Raw genomic sequence first — 16,540 nt, forward strand, 5'->3', positions numbered from 1 at the left:
CCTAACAGGGCTCGAGGAACAAGTTTAAAGTGAGTAATAAGTGAGTCTCTAGAAAAGGGACATAAGAGGACCAACACATGACACGTGGACGTCCAAGATGGACCTGAGATGGACTTGAGATGGAGTCTGAGATGGAGTTCGAGATGGACCCGAGATGGAGTTCGAGATGGAGTCCAAGATGGACCCGAGATGCAGTCTAAGATGGACTCGAGATGGTGTTTGAGATGGACCTAAGATGGAGTCTGAGATGGACCTGAAGGTAGAGTTTGAGATGGAGCTTGAGATGGACCCGAGATGAAGTTTGAGAGGTGCCAGGTGTTGGGTGATGATATATCCACTAAGGAGTCCAAGGCTAAAGAGAATACAGAATGACAAACAAGGTAGCTTAGTGAAGTATTCAAGAGCCAGCTCTAGTTCCCCCAGGAGATTGAATGGTCGATGCTCCCAGTCCAACCGTGGGTGGCACTACCTACTTGGATACCTGGTATGGCTCAATAGAACCTTACTCTAGCCCCATGGCTAGAGCACTCAAAGGCGGAAGGTGGGGAGAGTACCCATTGTCAAGACCCCCAATAAGATCAGGACTGGAAAATGTAAAAGATAAAGAGAAAAACTAGTGGAAACGAAGAAGAGGCCTTAGACTGGCATTGATTCAGATTATGGAGAAATGGAACAAGGTTAACCTATATATACTATAGTTGATGAAACTCTATCACTCTTGGATCGAGGACGGCCTATATATAGCTGAGGTCGAGGAGGCGCCACATCATTATCAGGAATGTGGTTTGAGACTTAGGAATCGTATGGGAAATCAAAGAGTCAGGAATAGGGAAGTGTCTTGAGAGTTAGGAATAGGGAAGTGTCTCAAGAGTTAGGAATAGGGAAGTGTCTTGAGAGTCAGGAATATGTTGTGGGTCAAGAATCCGGCAAGATTCAGGAATGTGGCAAGAATTGAGGGATTTCTGATAACACCCCCTCCTTGAGAATGAGTGGAACGAGAACGTGAATGAGAATGAAGAGGATGAGATGGGCGGTAAGGGACGGGAGATGGAGAATAAAAAGAATGAGGATTGGGACGAGAAGGATAGTGGCAGTGGAAGTCTTGAACAAGGTTAGGAGAATGAATTAGATTGTCCACAAGTTCCCAAGTGCGTTCCTCATGTCCATAACCCTTCCAGTCTACCAGATAGTAGAGTTTAGACCGTGAGATCTTGGAATCAAGGATGTCCTAAACCTCGTACTCAAACCCATCCTCAAGCTGCACTGGTGGAGGTGGAGGAATGACCCATTTTGGAATAGGACTGGGAATATAACACTTAAGGAGAGAGGAGTGAAAAACGGGGTGAATTTGATATGAGGGAAGTGCAAGGCAATAAGTGACAGGATTAATGATGGTAATGATAGGGAAAGGACTGAGGTGTTTGAAATCAAGTTTAGGACATGGCCTGGTGGTGGAGATATTTTGCCTGAGGAGCTAGACTTTATCCCCGATATTGTAAGGGGGACAATCTTGACGATGGACATTGGCAAATGTTTTATGAGATTCCTAAGCACGATGGAGGTGGAAAGAGATGGAGTTGTGGATTTCCTGGAAGTTAGAGACAAATGCCTTAGAGTGGGATTTGAACAAGAGGATTCAGATGGAAAAGGAAGTGAGAGATTAAATTGGGGGTTTCGGCCAAAGTTTGCAAAGAATGGGGAAACTTGAAGGGAGGAGTGAACAGAGTTGTTATAGGAGAACTTAGCAAGGGGAAGGATATCGAACAAATCATTCTGATGATTGTTGATGAAGCACCTCAGGAATTGTTCCAATGTCTAAATCGTTCACTCGAATTGTCCATCAGTTTGAGGATGATACACCGAAGAGAGGTTGGCCTTCACTCCAAGTAGTTGCAAGAACCGTTGCCAGAAATGAGAGATGAACTAAGGTCCCCTATCCGAAACCACATTTGCAAGAATCCTATAAAGACAAAAAATTTCCCTGAATACCAGTTTTGCCTTGTCCTCACCTGAAAACTCCTTGGTACATGGTAGGAAGTGTGCCATCTTTCTGAAGCAATCCACCACGACTAAAATGCTGTTGAAGCCTCCAGAACTCAAAAGATCACTCAAGAAATTCATGGAGATGGATTCCCAAGGACCTGAAGGGACCAGGAGGGAACAAAGCAAACCTGAAGGAAGGTGGCAAGGTACCTTATTCCGGGCACAAGTGTCACAGGAGGTAATAAAAGCTTTGATGTACTCGTCCACGTGAGGCCACCAAAAGTCCCGTGCAACCAACTCATAGGTTTTTGCAATGCTGAAGTGACTAGTAGTCGGGTTATTGTGGCACGCCATCAGGACCAACCTTTGAGCATCACCTTCAGGAATGTAAAGCTTTTCCCCACGGTACAACAAGCCATCTAAGAACTTGAACTCGTCAAATCACCAGCAGTCAGGAGTCATTGGATGTCTAGCTTGAAGATGGGGGAAAATGGCGCTAGCAAGGTCGTCAGATTGAAGATTGTTTCTGATGGCATCCATCAAGGAGGAGTCCTAAGGGGCTAGGGAAATTGCCATAACTTAAAGCCGATCAGGACCTAAGATAACTTGATCTTGTTGATTGAAGGCGAGATTACCAGGCTTGAGACTGAGATAGGAGCGCCTTGAAAGAGCATCAAGAAAGCTTTGAAGCTTTCCAGGTCTATACTTGATAACAAAGTTAAATTGACTTAGGAATTGTGCCCACCTTGCCTAACGACGGCTCAAAACTCGGGAAGTGGCAAAGTACTTGAGATTTTTGTGATCCGTACAAAGCGTTGTTTGATGGCTCGCCCCCTCCAAGAAATGATGCCACTCTCCAAAAGAATCCACGATGGCAAGGAGCTTTTTGTCGTGGATTTCATAATTGATCTCCACAGGCTGGAGTTTTTGAGAATGGAAAGTGACCGGATGAAATTCCTGATCTACTCCGAATTAAGACAGCACAGCACCGATGGCAAAGTCAGAGGTGTTCGCCTCGATGAAGAAAGGTTGTGAGGGATCAGTGTGGATCAAGACGGGAGTAGAACTAAAGGCCGCCTTGAGTGTGTCGAAGGCTTGCTAGGCAGTAGCAGACCAAGAGAAGGGAACATCCTTGCGAGTGAAATGCGTGAAAGGACAATGTTGAAGTAGTGATCAATGAATTTGTGGTAGAAGTTGGCAAAGCTAAGGAAAACCTGAACATCCGACATTGATTGTGGAGGCTCCCATTCAAGAATAGTCTTGACTTTGGCAGGATCCATCATGATACCCTTAGGAGTGACAATGTACCCAAGGAACTCCATAGACTCCTGATCGAAGGAACATTTCTCAAGCTTCGCATATAGGCTGTGTTCCCGCAGCTTTGCCAGCACGTTGTGCACATGCTCGTCATGCTCCTCCTGAGTAGATGAGGATGTCGTCGAGGTATACAATCACCATCTGATCAAGAAACTCCCAAAAGATGTAGTTTGCCACGTGTTGAAAAACTACTGGAGCATTTGTCAAGCCAAACAGCATGACAGTGTACTTGAAGTGGCCATAGCGGGTTTGGAATGCAGTCTTTCATTCATCGCCAGGCCGGATCTAGATCAAGTTGTATGCTCCACATAGGTTGATCTTGGTGCAAAAGCAGGCACTGCTGAGGCATTCCAATAGGTCCGAGATCAGGGGCAGTGAATAACAGTTCCAAACAGTCACCTTATTCAAACCTCGGTAGTTGATGACTAGCCACAAACTCCCATCCTTCTTCTTGACAAAGAAGATAGGTGCTCCAGCCAGGGACTACAAATGCTGAATGTACCCTGAGGCAAGGTTCTCGTCCACGTACTCTTTGAGGGCCTTAAACTCAAACAGGAATAACTTGTAGATAGGCCCCCATGGAAGTGACGCTCCATTCTGTAAATTAATGGGACAATCATAAAGCCAATGAATAGGCAGTACACTAGCTTTTTTCTTGTCAAACACATCCTCAAAATCATGATACTTCTCAGGAAGACTAACAGGAGAAACATGCAAAACAAAAAGGAAAATAGGTTCTTCATGAAGGAGTTCTTTCATAGTGATTGTGGAGATAGGAGGAGGCATACGACTGAATGGAATGATGAGACGAGGATACTGTCCAGTGTAAAATGGAAGAGAGGGAAAAGAAGAGGGTGAAAACTTCGTAAAGTCAGGAACAAAACCCCAATTTAAGTTTAGGGAACTTTTCCTGATTTGGACTCGATGAATAGTAGGGGAAGACATGGGAGATGGTGACGTGGGAGAGACGAGCTGTAATTCCTTCCAACAAATTTGAGGCTAGTGCAGTTGGAACCAAGGAATGCCGAGCACTACAGAGGAGGACTTGCTGTTAATGATGTTGAAGGCGATATCGGTGACAGTGGACCCGATGTGTACTCGAATGGGCAACATTTCCTTAAGTCCAGAAGATGGAGACACAAAATGCCCGCCAATGCCTTCAACCCTCAGATCCCATATGGTAGAAGAAAGAGGAACATGATGTCGGGCAACAAAGTCTGTGTCCATGAAGCAGGAAGTTGCACCCGAGTCCAGTAGTGCCAGAGCCTTGAGTTCTGATTGTCCGGTGAAAGAAAGGAGATATAGGATGCAGAAGTTGCGGGAATTGGTGGTGGCTTTGATGAAAGGTGGTGAGGAGCTTGATAAAGAAGAAAAGTGATTTTTATTCGGGGAGTCCAAATAGACAGTTCCTACTCTGTTTGGATAGGGTCGTTTCCTGACTGCAACAGAGGTGGACCTTGAGGCAAAGTGAACTCGAGCAGTCAGGGAGGCTTCTTGGGACACACAGCTACTTTGTGATTAAGATCAGCACAGTAGAGGCAAAGATTATGAGATATTCAACGTTACTTCTCAGTAGGACTCAACTTCCCTCTTATGAGTTAGGGAGTACCAGAAATATCCACTGGGACCGGAGTAGTAGGTTCAGGAGTATGCCTCGAAGACTCAAGCTGGAATTCTTGAGTCTGGGACGGGAAAACGGTGGTATGGTGACTTTCCTGATGACGTTCAAAGAGACAATTGCCAAATTGAATAACTTTATTGATGGCATCTGACAAGTCCGTGGGATCCTCCATGGTGAGCAACAAATCCTTGACACCATTGTTGAGGCTGAAACGAAATTGATCAATCAAGGCCTGGTTATCACACTAAGTGTCTAAGGCAAGGAGTTGGAACTCTGCAGCATAAATTGAGGCAGGACAAAACCCTTGAGAGAGACGTCTCATCTTTGTGGTGGTAGCCCGAACCCGATCCATCTCGCCAAAACATGCTTCGAGCTTCTCTTTGAACAATTGAAAATCCATCAGCTCTGAAACCATGACCCCTTTCATGTTTTTCTCCAGGAGAGGAGAAAACCATGACAAAGCTACACCTTCGAACAATGTCCCGATCGCACCAATTTGAGACTCAGGAGTGGGTACCGCTGATGTTGAAGTGCAAAGATCAGCTCCATCTGGTTCAGGAATTCGCGAAGCTCCAAACGCTTGTCTGAAAACTTCGCCGGGAAACTCACCTTTGGTTCAGGAACTCTGCTTGATCCTTGAGCCGAAAGTGAAGCAAGCTCCTATTGCATGTGAAGAAGGGTCGCCTTCAGCTTGGTATTCTCAGACTAGATTTTTGCAAGGACTTCGGCAAAGAAATCAGGATAGCTTGGAGACTCCATCGGCAAAGAAGAAAGAAAAGAGGGAAAAAGGCAAAGGCAGTCAAACAATCAAAATGAGCTAAAGCAAAAGCAACAAACACAATCTGAATCAAACTGTCAAGACCCCCAACAAGATCATGACTAGAAAATGTAGAAGATAAAGAGAAAAGTTAGTGGAAACGAAAAAAAAGCCTTAGACTAACATTGATTCAGATTGTGGAAAAATAAAACAAGGCTAATCTATATATACTATAGGTTGATGAAGCTCCACCACTCTTGGATCGAGGACGGCCTAAATATAGCTAAAGTCGAGGAGGTGCCACATCATCATCAGGAATATGGTTCAAGACTCAGGAATCATATGAGAAATTAGAGAGTCAGGAATAAGGAAGTGTCTCGAGAGTTAGGAATAGGGAAGTGTCTTAAGAGTCAGGAATAGGGAGGTGTCTCAAGAGTCAAGAATAGGGAAGTGTCTCGAGAGTCAAGAATGTGGTCTGTGGGTCAGGAATCTAGCAAGATTCAGGAATGTGGCAAGAATTGGGGGATTCTTGACACCCATAAGGCTCGTGTAGAGCCATGGTGTTCCGAAATGTTGTCCCAAAGTTCCGGACAGTGAAAAGGAAGAAGAGTAGTCCTCAGGTGTAATGACCAAGGATACAGTCATATGGTGAGGAAGTCCTAGAGAATAAGAGGACTTAGTGGTTGGGCCTGTGGGCCTTGATCCAGTGGCTGTGTTGGCAAATACGGCCATGGATAGAAAGGGACTTGGTAGGGATTGAAGAAAGGATATTGGGGAAGGCTATTCCCCATGTCTACAAGCATTTTAAGGATGCTAAAAATGACCACTCATGGACAGATGGCCCAATCTTTGAGAGATGGAACTGTGATGTAAGTGGTGTTGTATCACCAATGTAACAAAGGTGAATATGCATGGCCTTAGAATAATGGGCTGATATGTTAGCAATACCTTTAAGTGTTAGTTATGGGATCGAACATTTGGAGCACTTGGACCAAGTGCAAAAGCTGAGTGGCATGGATGCCATTTTTGGGGCTAGCAAGCCCCAAATCTTGAATAAAACTTATGGAGGTTGTGGATAAGAGTCTTTTAAATGGTTGGACGTGTGGTTAAGTGACTAAATTAGAATGAAAAATTTAGTTTCTTACAAAAATGTCTTAGATGTTTGGTCTTTAGAGGAAAGCCATTTTTATATTGAAATTGATTAGGAAGCTAACTGCTTACTCCTAAAAGTGATTGATAGTCCAATATACAAGGGGAATACATTACATACCAAAATCTTGTACCACTCACTCCATGAATGAGGCATAATAACTAGGTTTGCCATAGTAGCAATGCCAACAGACTTTAAAATATATAAGCATAGGCTAACAATTAATTTTACTAATAAAGTTTTAAAGAGCATAGTTCCTATGCATAAAATTGTTACTATCTATACCAAACACGGTAATAGATATACAATATTCCCCTTTACAATCTAAGGAGTGAAAGGTAATCTAAAAAGAAGTATTTATAAGAAGAATGAGATTTCAGAGCACTTGCTCGTGATATCCATGATCTTAACTTCCTTTCAGAACAAACTAAATAATTGCTCAATCAAATTAGAGAAAAGCTTGAAAGAGAGTAAATTAAAAGCATATTAAGTACACCTCAATGAAGTAAAAGAGATTGGAAATCCTAATATGACTTTGACAGTCATCCAAAATATGTGAATCCATATGCTACTCCTCCTTGGTAGCATTGGCATATAGAAAACACTTTTGCTTCAACTTAGAGTGGTGGAACACAAAACAACTAGAATGATTCCCCACAAAAGGAAGAAAAGCTAAATTTACAACTCTTACCCTTTGACAGTGGTCCAAGTTCCCTTACAAACTAAACACTTATTTTGCTTGCAAAATAAAACATTTCCTGTCAAATTGCAATGAGCACAATAACAATTACACATCCAGTGGCCACCCAACACTAAAGATGAAGACTTAAGAGCTCCAAATTTTGTGGAGAAGTAGGAGAGGAGGCAACCAACACCACCATGGGGGTGGTTAGTAGCCACCCAGCACTAAAGATGGAGGCTTAGGAGCTCTAGGGTTTGTGGATGTGCAAGTCAAGTTTGCCGTGCTTGACTCATGTATATGCTCTCTTCTATCCTTTTTGCAGGCGTTCTCACTTCTTTCCCACAATGGAGTGCTATGGCCAGCACTCTGGAGCAGTGGAGCACCAATTGGAGTGCTATGGCTATCCAATAGTGGAGTGCTATGGGAAATTGATTGATCCAATCTGCTACTAGCACTCAATTCTCTAGAGCCAACAAAAATTGATAAGCAATGCAACTTGGCTATAAACCCACAAAAAGCAACATTTTTTGTTGCCTACTGTCCATGGCTTATGCCCCAGCAATTCTCTACCCCAGCACCCAGTCTACACCCACAAATTCAAATGGTAAGTCCTAAAAAACTCTTGGAGGGATTATGTGGGAACAACTCTTGGGGTTCCTTTAGAGCATGGCTACTAAGTTTGCTGGTGATTATATAGAAGATGTTTCTTATGTGGTGAAACCATTGGGCCAAGAATATTGTTTCCTAACTTGGATAATATGATTAAAATTCATTTGAACTTAAACTTGCCTCAATCAGTTAATATAATTAAGATGGCACTACAATTTTCTTCTTTATGTATATGTTTAGTTGATAGATAAAGTCATCCTATTGATGTATTGATTGGGTAATTACAACAATTCCATATGGATTGCCTCTCTCTACACATGAGATTTACATTTCAAACATGAGGTTGATACTAAAGGTGTGGGTTAGCTTAGTCTTCATATAAACAAAGTTTATAAATCTTACGAACATAGAATATCAAGTTTTGAATTTATAATTTATATATTAATAACAATTATATCAATTCTTAGTTTTACTTGGGTCTAGGTAGTAGATTAGTGTTCTTAAAATTTTATTGTTCTATATTCTAAGAAAAGCAAATGGTAATGTAATTCTTTACTAATATCTATATTACTTAAAATTAAATTAATTTATTTCGATTCTAATTTGTTATTTTTAGGTTATGTTTGGGTATATTAATGTTCTTAAATCTTGGTTATATTTTTATTCATATTCCAAGTAAAAAAATAATACTTATATAATGCTTCCCTAATTAATGATAATTATTCCTAGTAATTTTTCTTTACATTTCTATAAGTCTGGGTAGTAATATTTTAGTTTTGTTAACATTTTAGGATTCTAAATTTCTGCATATCCCAAGTAAAAATATACTTTACATGTAACATCTAATTAATAAAATTTATTTTTAGTAATTCTTCTTTTATTGTTTTTTGTATGGAAGTGTACTAAATATATTTATTCTTAAATCCATAAGACATTATTCTTAGCAATTTTTGTTTTAATTTTTTCTGGGTTGAGTATTAAGTTTATAATCTTAATATTCTAAATATATTCATATTCCCAAGTAATACTGCATATAATATCTTTATCAATAATATTTACTTAGTAATTCTTCTTTTCACTTTGGGAATATAATAGTGTTCTAAATATATAGTCTATGTTATATAGTATTGTGTGTGTGTGTGTGTGTGTGTGTCTATATATATATATATATATCAGAAGAAAAAAGTTGTATAAAATTAATGATTTTGGTGCTCATCCAGCATTTGATGGGCAATACTAGTGTTTCTATATTTTGTGTTGTTATGTGTATTATACATTTATAGTTTTTTATGTTTAAATGTTTTTTTATTATATTTTGATTGTGTTCTATATCTCTCATATGTAATATTGCTGAGGTTTTTCATAATGTTTGTATCACAGTTGAAGCTGTATATGCACAATAATGAATTTTAGTTCCTAGTTGGATAAATCTATCATAGTACTAATATTGCAGATTAAAGCATTTTATTTTATGTATTGTTCTTGCTGCTGCTGGTTGTATAGAAATTGTGTTCTTGATAATGTATAATTATTAAATTTTTTATTTGTATTCATTTAAACATGATTTGAATTATATTATTTGGAACTTTTTGAACATAATTGTTTTCCTACTATATCATTTTCAAATTTTATCCATAATATTTCTTTATTTTGAGATATATTTATATTTCATACTAAGCCATCTTGTGTTTTTATATTTGGAGTATCTCAATCTTTATTTCTTTTTATTATTATTAAGCTTCCTGGAACATTTTGTTTTACTTTATCATTATGTTGCTTTACTTGATAAAGTACAATTTGTTGTTATTTTTTATTAATTATCTCTATATTTTCTTCATTTTGTTCAGATGTTCTTATTCTATTTAGTATTTTATGAATTTCATATCATCCTTTTGTCTCATTATTTCTGTAAGTTCATAACATGTTCTTCCATGGATATATAATTAGTAAATGAGTAATAATAACTCATATTGTTTATTTGGAGAAAACTTCACTGTGACAGGCTCCATAATAGAAAAAGTGTTATAGCTCTCTCCAGAAATAAAGATTGAATATATAATCCAACAATCATATAATTCTTGAGGATGTTTTAGTTTTGTTTGTAATTGCTATTGATATTTTTGGTATGGATGAAGAAAATAAAAAAGCATAAAATTGGCATTAACTATCATAAAAGCATCATGAATGACATTTTTATTGATTTTTATAGGTATAAACATTCTTATTTTCTTGTAAGTCAATCAGGCTACATTTTGCCTTTGTGATAACGAAAGTTCCATGGACAAGCACCTTAGCTTTGATCAACAGTTTACCTTGATAATCTAGAAGATATTCCCGAATGGAGCAAACTCCCGGACCTCTCACTACCACCCATTAGCTGGAGCTTGGTCTCCATCCCGAGAAGGCATGGAGGATCTGGCCTTTCCATCCCAGTAGCAGCCACCCCTGGTCCCTGTGAAGCTCAAAGCTTTGGTGATACATACCCATGAGCGATTCCGTGTCGTGGAACACCTGGTCGCTTATGTTGAGCAGCTCAAACTTGGCTCGCTGCGTCCTCGAGTGCCACTGCTTGTAAGTCTCCGCTCGCTCCACTCGCTCTAATCCCTCGCACGCCACGATGTTGACGATCTCCCGCCCGTACTTCTCCTGCTCCAGCAAGTGCCGCTCCTTGCTCTCCGGCTGCGAGCAGCAATCGATGGCGTCGAAGAGCAGCGCAAAATGTGTCAGCGCCTCGAGGAACCGCGTCATGAAGAAGGGGACGTTGTAGCTCGCGTTGTTCATCCCCTGGATGAACACCCTGGGATTCAAGCTCCGCACCCGGTTGAGCCACATTTTCCTCGGGCTCTCGGCGAGAACGGATTCGTCAAGCAAGTTGGTCTGCCGGAACATACAGTTGACGGCTAGAACTTCATCGTCGCTCAGGAGCAGCGTCGCAGCGTCGATGTTCTCCCACTTCTTCGACACGGCCCGGAACTTGAAAGGCAGCCCGATCGACTGCGCATACTCCCGGAGCATGCACCCCACGTCGCTGGCGCTGCCACCCCCTGGTAATGGAGAATCGATGCCGGTGATGCGCAGATACGGAGGACCACCCGGAGTATTCGCCAGTTCTTGCATCAGAGCCGGCCACTGGAACCCGAAACAGGCACCATAGTCGACAATGTGAATCCGCTGGTGACCTCTACACGCGTTGAGGATGACTTGATTCGGGAAGAAGTATCTCACGGACAAGAACGGGCTTCGTTCCATGATGTACTCGACCGACTTGAGCATCGCTCCCGCGGTTGGCCTCGCGTGACACATTGCCGTGAAGAGGCCATTCCCTGTGGCGGACACCCTCGCCACCAAAGCCTCGACGAAGTAGTAGACGATCCGCTGCGTGGAGGTTCCAAGTGGCGACACTTTGCTCCGGATCTCCTCCACCAAGAGGTTGGCTCGCATCACGTCATGGGAAGAGACCGCTCGAGCACACTCGACGAGCTGCTCGACAAGATCCAAGCTTGGCAGTCCCACACTCTCCAAGACTTGGTAGTAAGTTCCTTTGCCAGTGGCGAGTAGAGATGGTGGCTGCTGCTGGAGGTCTTCTTCGTGCTGGTATTTTGGCGATGGCTTTGGCCACTGGAGTCCCACCGGGCTGTCGATCATCCATGCGACCTCTGGCTGGATCACCATGCTTGAGTCTTCGTCCTCACTAGCGTCGAAAGTTACATCGCACTCTGGATTGTCGAGGACGTTCGTGGAGAGCGAGCATCTCATCGTTGCGAAACCACCAAAGTCACTGCTGGAGAGATCTGGTTCTTCCTCTGGAAGCAGCTGCGAAGAATCCTGCTCGCCAGGATCCGGCTCCTCCAAGCCGATCAACTCCATGAGCTCGTGCTCCAGTACCTCCAAATCGCTGCTTTTGTCAACGCCATGACCTTGCTCTGGAGTAATGCTTCGATCTTCGCGCTGATCACTGTCGTCCATGAGAAGATTGAGAATGCTGCATAGATCCTCGTCGATCTCGCCCCCATTTGGAGTGCCGGCGTCGAATCCCTGCGATTCCGGTGGATTCTCCGACGAACCGCTGCTCGACGCTGAAGAATCCAAGCTAGGTTTCTTGCGGAGCTGAGATTGGAGCCATACCTGCTGGAGCTTGAGTGCCAGTGGCGACGCGAAATCGCTGCTGTCGCTTCTCTCTCGATCGAGTAAAGACGCCGCCGCCATCGCTCCTCGTGGGCAAAATATTTTTCCAGTCAAAGAAAGTAACCTACGCGAGGCAGTGCTAGGGTTTATGCGGCGAGCGGCAGGCTATGGCTTGCGCGCGCCAGTGATCCACGCTAGCAGGACTGTAATCCTCTCAAGATACTGCTCCGGATCGAGCGAGGGGGATTTGGCTTGCTTGTTCGACGCTCTGGATGCCAGACGCGGGCAATGCGAGGAAGCTGTGGCCGATTGGATGTCTCGTGGGAATGCTCTCACGCCAGATTTCGTGGGGAGCATCTTCGATCATCTCACTGGGCGCAATCGCTACAAGGAAGCTCTCAAGGTGAGAAAGAAAGAAATTTCCTAGTTTCATTGCTTGAATGAGAAGATTTTTTCTAGCTAGGTGCTCAAACTCGTTCGAGAGAACAACGTTGTGGAGCTGAGCGTGAAGAATTGCATCAAAGAGCTTACGCTACTCTGTCGGCAGCACGCTCCTATTCCAGCTGAAGTGATCTTCTTGAGCCTCCCGGAGTCCATGAAAACCGAGGAGCTCATCGCTGCCTTTGTCATCAGCTTGGCCAAGCAAAAGTCCTGGAGCCGAGCGGAAGTTTACAAGCAGCAACTCACCACAATCTCTCCCGAGGTGGAGGACGCGATGATCTCTCTCTACTTCTCCAAGGATTTCCACGACCGAGCTCTTGCGTCCTACCAGAGATTGAGGTACTCGGGCATCAAGCCAATGCTTCACACTTACTTGACGCTTCTCAAGTGCAAGGAGAGAATTGGAGGTCTCGGAGGACTCGAAAGAGAAGCACTGGCAGCTGCGAAGAGTGTGGACCTCAGCACTGCGAATGAAAGGGTACGTTAGTCATCAGCTTGGAACTTACGTGATCACAACTCTTGCTCGCTCTTGCAGGATTTGGCAAACTTGATGGAGATCCATGGCTACTTGCATGATCCGGACAGTGTGGGAGCAATCTGGAGCATCGTAAAGCAAAGATCACCGCGTCTCCTCCACGATAGCTACGCTGCCGCGATCAAAGCTTTCGGACTGGTCGGAGAAGTCGAGAAGGCGGAGGTGGTGCTGGAAGAAACGATCGCGAGCAAGAGTGTGAGGTATGGGATCAATCCATATCACGGGATCATCGAAGTCTACGCGAGGGTAGGATTGCTCGACAGGGCCGAGGAGACGCTGCGAAGAAAGACGGACAACTCGGTGTTCCAGCCATTCAACTCCTTGATCCTGGGATATCTCGCGCGGAACGACATCGCCATAGCTTTGCAGCTGCTGGAAGAGGGATGGGAGAAGCGGCAGATCGATTCGAGCTTGGGTTACCTGACGACGATCAAGCTCTTGCGCGTCTTCGCGGCGAGAAGAGACGTGGGAAGCGCCGAGAAGCTCATTGCCATGTATCGCAACCGCGGCGATTCCACTCTTTGCAACGCGATCATCAATGTCTACGCCGCAGCGCAGCAGCCACCGAATTTCCAGCTCCTGCGAAGGCTCAAGATCAATCCTCCGTGATCGATGGAATGGAATTACACGTGTCGACACGTGTCATACTTTTATGACGTGGCGAGAATGCAGGCCTATGACATGAGCGACGTGGACAAAAACCTTCGCAAAGCTAGCTAGTTTTTAGGTCGGGCATAGGGTTTCGCTGTCATGGCTCCGTCGCGGGGAGAGCGCGCCTCCGCCGCGCCGACGTCGCCGTGGATCGCATTACTGATGCTCTGGCTGGCGGGATGTATGGACGCTTGCCGATTCGACCGCGCATTTCTCATCTGCCGGAGGTAGCGCGATTTCTCGGGAATCGAGCTGAAATTTCCTCTCCGCTTTGCAGGTCTGGCGTAGTTCGGAAGAAAACGGGGCAGTGCTTCCTCAATGGCCTGCTCGTTCTTGGAAGGTTTTCGCTTTGTCGAAATATTTTGTCGTGAAATCTTTTCTGACGAGTTTCCGCAGTGTCTTGGTTCTCCAGAAAGCGATTATTCCGGCTTTGAGCTGGCTGCTCGATTTTGAGGCGCATGTCGACGATGGATCGGCCAGGCCAGTGCCGAAGCTCCAGTCTTTCCTGATCGCGCTGTACTATGTAAGCTTGATTTCATTCTCGGCGAGCTCTAGCGCTAGTTTTCTTTTCATTGTGTCTTCCAGGTACTCTGGCTCTATCCGATCTACGTGATAAGCTTTGTGATCAACTGTATTCACTCCAACGAAATCGCTCAACACGTCTTTCACGAAGTAAAGAAGACTATGAATGAGCCGACGTCGAGGCCATCAACAGGTACTTCTTCTACCGCCGCAGCCTTTGACAGGTGAGTGAAGAAATCCATTCACTCAATCAAGGATGGTTTAGTTTTCATGCTCTAGGTCCAGTTTCACTCGTGGAATCGGTGAGAACTTGTACTCGGTCATCGTCATCGGTGCCTTTTTTGCCGAAGTAAGTCTTGTTTGTGCCGGGAATCTAGTTCTTTAACAAGATTGGAACTTTCAAACAGGCATTCGTTGCAAGTTTCATTCCGTATGTCGGGCAACTCTTGTACTTCGTTCTCCTGTCCTGGCTTTATGCTTACTATTGCTTTGAGTAAGATGTCAAAGTTCTTTCCGACCAGTTTCTTAGCAATCTTGTCCAGGTACAAATGGGGCCTAGCTCAGTGGAGTCTCGAGAGGCGGCTGGTCTTCTTTGAGACAAACTGGGCCTTCTTCTCTGGATTTGGTAAAAACCTTTGCTTGTGTTGTCGATGCTACTTCTTAACCAGAGCTTGATTTTTCCGTCATCCAGGTAGTCCTTGCGTATTAGCGACGTTTTTCTTTTCACCTCTGGTGAGCACCGGCGTCACCGCCATCCTCTATCCATTGGTAAGCAACCGAGAATCTTCTCCAGACAAAACTCTGATCGAGCTTCTGGTTTTTGCGTGATCCAGTTTGTACTCATTGCGACTGCGTCAGATCCCGAAAAATCGATAGCCCGTGTAAAACGCGATTCTTCTCTCTTCCCTCGTCTTCCCATTTTCTACCTGGCCAACAGCTGCTCGTAAGTTGATATGCTCTTTGTCTCTACATCTCTCTTTCTCATCGTCAATTCCTTGGCAGGCTTCCAATTGTTCGCTTCTTCGTCAGTAGGTTTCCCGCAACTAGGTGAACTTCGTGGCAAACGTTGTGCTTCTTTGTACATTGCTGTGAATATACGATACTTTTTCTTGTGTGAAGAAATTTAGGGTTCTTTATTGGATGGATTGCTCCAGGGCGCCATTCGTACCGGGCGTGCGAATTCTCTCCTCGAGGAGGAGCAGCGGCATCTCTTCCTCGAATGCGATTGCGATTAGATTTTTCACTCTGTTTTCGCCGTCGCCAGCGGCATTGGGCTGTTCTTCTCAAGCGAGAGTCTTGGCATTGCGAGCGAGAATTTCCAATCCTTCGTGGAGAGGAGTGTGCGCTTCAGCCGAGCCGGGCATCAGGCATGGAGGGATTTCTCCTGGATTGATTCCTTCGCAGATTGATATTTCTCCGGATGAAGTATCTTCCAATAATCTGGGAGGAGAAGAAGAAGAAGGAGAGAGCTTATTATCAGGGGAGTCTATCAAGCACGTACCGCGGAGCTATAGCAACAAGTTTATTCGATGGGTGAAGCTGGGCTCGGTGATCAATGACGCGGCCATGGCTTTTTTCAAGAGTGAAGTACGTCGTCGCACTTTCATCACCATAATCCTCCTTATGGTCTGCAGAGCTGGTCAATTTGTTCCTCTTCCCGGTTTTAATCACAGGACAATGCCATCGAATTTTCTCGGCTCCACCGCTCTTACAGGTAAGGCCATAGAACTTTTTTTTTTTTTTTTTTTTTTGATCCTCTTAACATCAAGTGCCCTTCTTTTTTCCAGCAAGTGAAGGGGCTTTTCTCAAAGAGCCGAAGATATCGTTCTTCCACCTCGGGCTGAGTCCTTATATTTGCGCAAGCACTGTTATACATGTACGTTACACTTTCAGCTGCTGGCTTGGGTGTTACCAACGTTTGTGCGCAGCTAGTTTGTTCTTGGTACCCTCCATTCCAAAAGATGCGAAAGGAAGGAGAAATCGACAAGATAAAGTCATATACGTGAGTGATCGTATTGCATTAACAGTTCTCTTGCTCACTTGTTTTCTACACAGCTGGTGGCTTACTCTGTCATGCTCGGTGATTCAAGCTCTCCTACTGTCGTATGCAACGCTCCAGTATGCTACTGCGTCTGATCTGTACGTTT

At 44.1% G+C, this 16,540-nt stretch overlaps 4 protein-coding genes across 5 annotated transcripts in view; 3 read left to right on the forward strand and 1 right to left on the reverse strand.

Moving 5' to 3' along the window:
- Positions 1 to 10,291: 10,291 nt before the first annotated feature.
- On the reverse strand, positions 10,292 to 12,368 carry LOC9633306 (scarecrow-like protein 14). Its single transcript, XM_024670221.1, has 2 exons — positions 12,245 to 12,368; positions 10,292 to 12,195 (listed from the first exon to the last, which is right to left on the reverse strand). Exon 2 carries the CDS (start codon positions 12,083 to 12,085, stop codon positions 10,493 to 10,495), a length of 1,593 nt encoding a protein of 530 aa, XP_024525989.1. The 5' UTR covers positions 12,086 to 12,195; positions 12,245 to 12,368; the 3' UTR covers positions 10,292 to 10,492.
- LOC9633307 lies at positions 12,368 to 13,876 on the forward strand. The gene is made up of 3 exons (XM_024670216.1): positions 12,368 to 12,647; positions 12,708 to 13,163; positions 13,221 to 13,876. The coding sequence occupies exons 1-3, from the start codon at positions 12,393 to 12,395 to the stop codon at positions 13,827 to 13,829; spliced, it is 1,320 nt and encodes a 439-aa protein (XP_024525984.1). The 5' UTR covers positions 12,368 to 12,392; the 3' UTR covers positions 13,830 to 13,876.
- Positions 13,877 to 13,940: 64 nt separating this feature from the next.
- Positions 13,941 to 15,511, forward strand: LOC9633308 (protein EI24 homolog). Of its 2 annotated transcripts, none has more exons than XM_002960081.2 (10): positions 13,941 to 14,098; positions 14,149 to 14,211; positions 14,268 to 14,394; positions 14,457 to 14,617; positions 14,673 to 14,742; positions 14,801 to 14,886; positions 14,936 to 15,018; positions 15,085 to 15,161; positions 15,227 to 15,336; positions 15,396 to 15,511. In XM_002960081.2, exons 1-10 carry the CDS (start codon positions 13,971 to 13,973, stop codon positions 15,442 to 15,444), a joined length of 954 nt encoding a protein of 317 aa, XP_002960127.1. In that variant the 5' UTR covers positions 13,941 to 13,970; the 3' UTR covers positions 15,445 to 15,511. The 2 variants fall into 2 exon arrangements, with proteins under 2 accessions (XP_002960127.1, XP_024526006.1); XM_024670238.1 differs by having other exon boundaries at positions 14,679 to 14,742.
- A 19-nt stretch (positions 15,512 to 15,530) lies between these two features.
- The window catches only part of LOC9663106 (preprotein translocase subunit SCY2, chloroplastic), a 2,526-nt gene continuing 1,516 nt past the window's right edge, over positions 15,531 to 16,540 (forward strand). The window contains exons 1-4 of the mRNA XM_024676783.1: positions 15,531 to 16,107; positions 16,181 to 16,269; positions 16,322 to 16,395; positions 16,449 to 16,532. Of these exons, the coding sequence (XP_024532551.1) occupies positions 15,534 to 16,107; positions 16,181 to 16,269; positions 16,322 to 16,395; positions 16,449 to 16,532 (821 nt within the window). The 5' untranslated portion in view covers positions 15,531 to 15,533. The remainder of the gene's footprint in view (positions 16,108 to 16,180; positions 16,270 to 16,321; positions 16,396 to 16,448; positions 16,533 to 16,540) is intronic.

The sequence above is a fragment of the Selaginella moellendorffii genome, unplaced genomic scaffold, assembly GCF_000143415.4.
Source record: "Selaginella moellendorffii unplaced genomic scaffold, v1.0 SELMOscaffold_0, whole genome shotgun sequence".
In the NCBI taxonomy this organism is placed as follows: domain Eukaryota; kingdom Viridiplantae; phylum Streptophyta; class Lycopodiopsida; order Selaginellales; family Selaginellaceae; genus Selaginella; species Selaginella moellendorffii.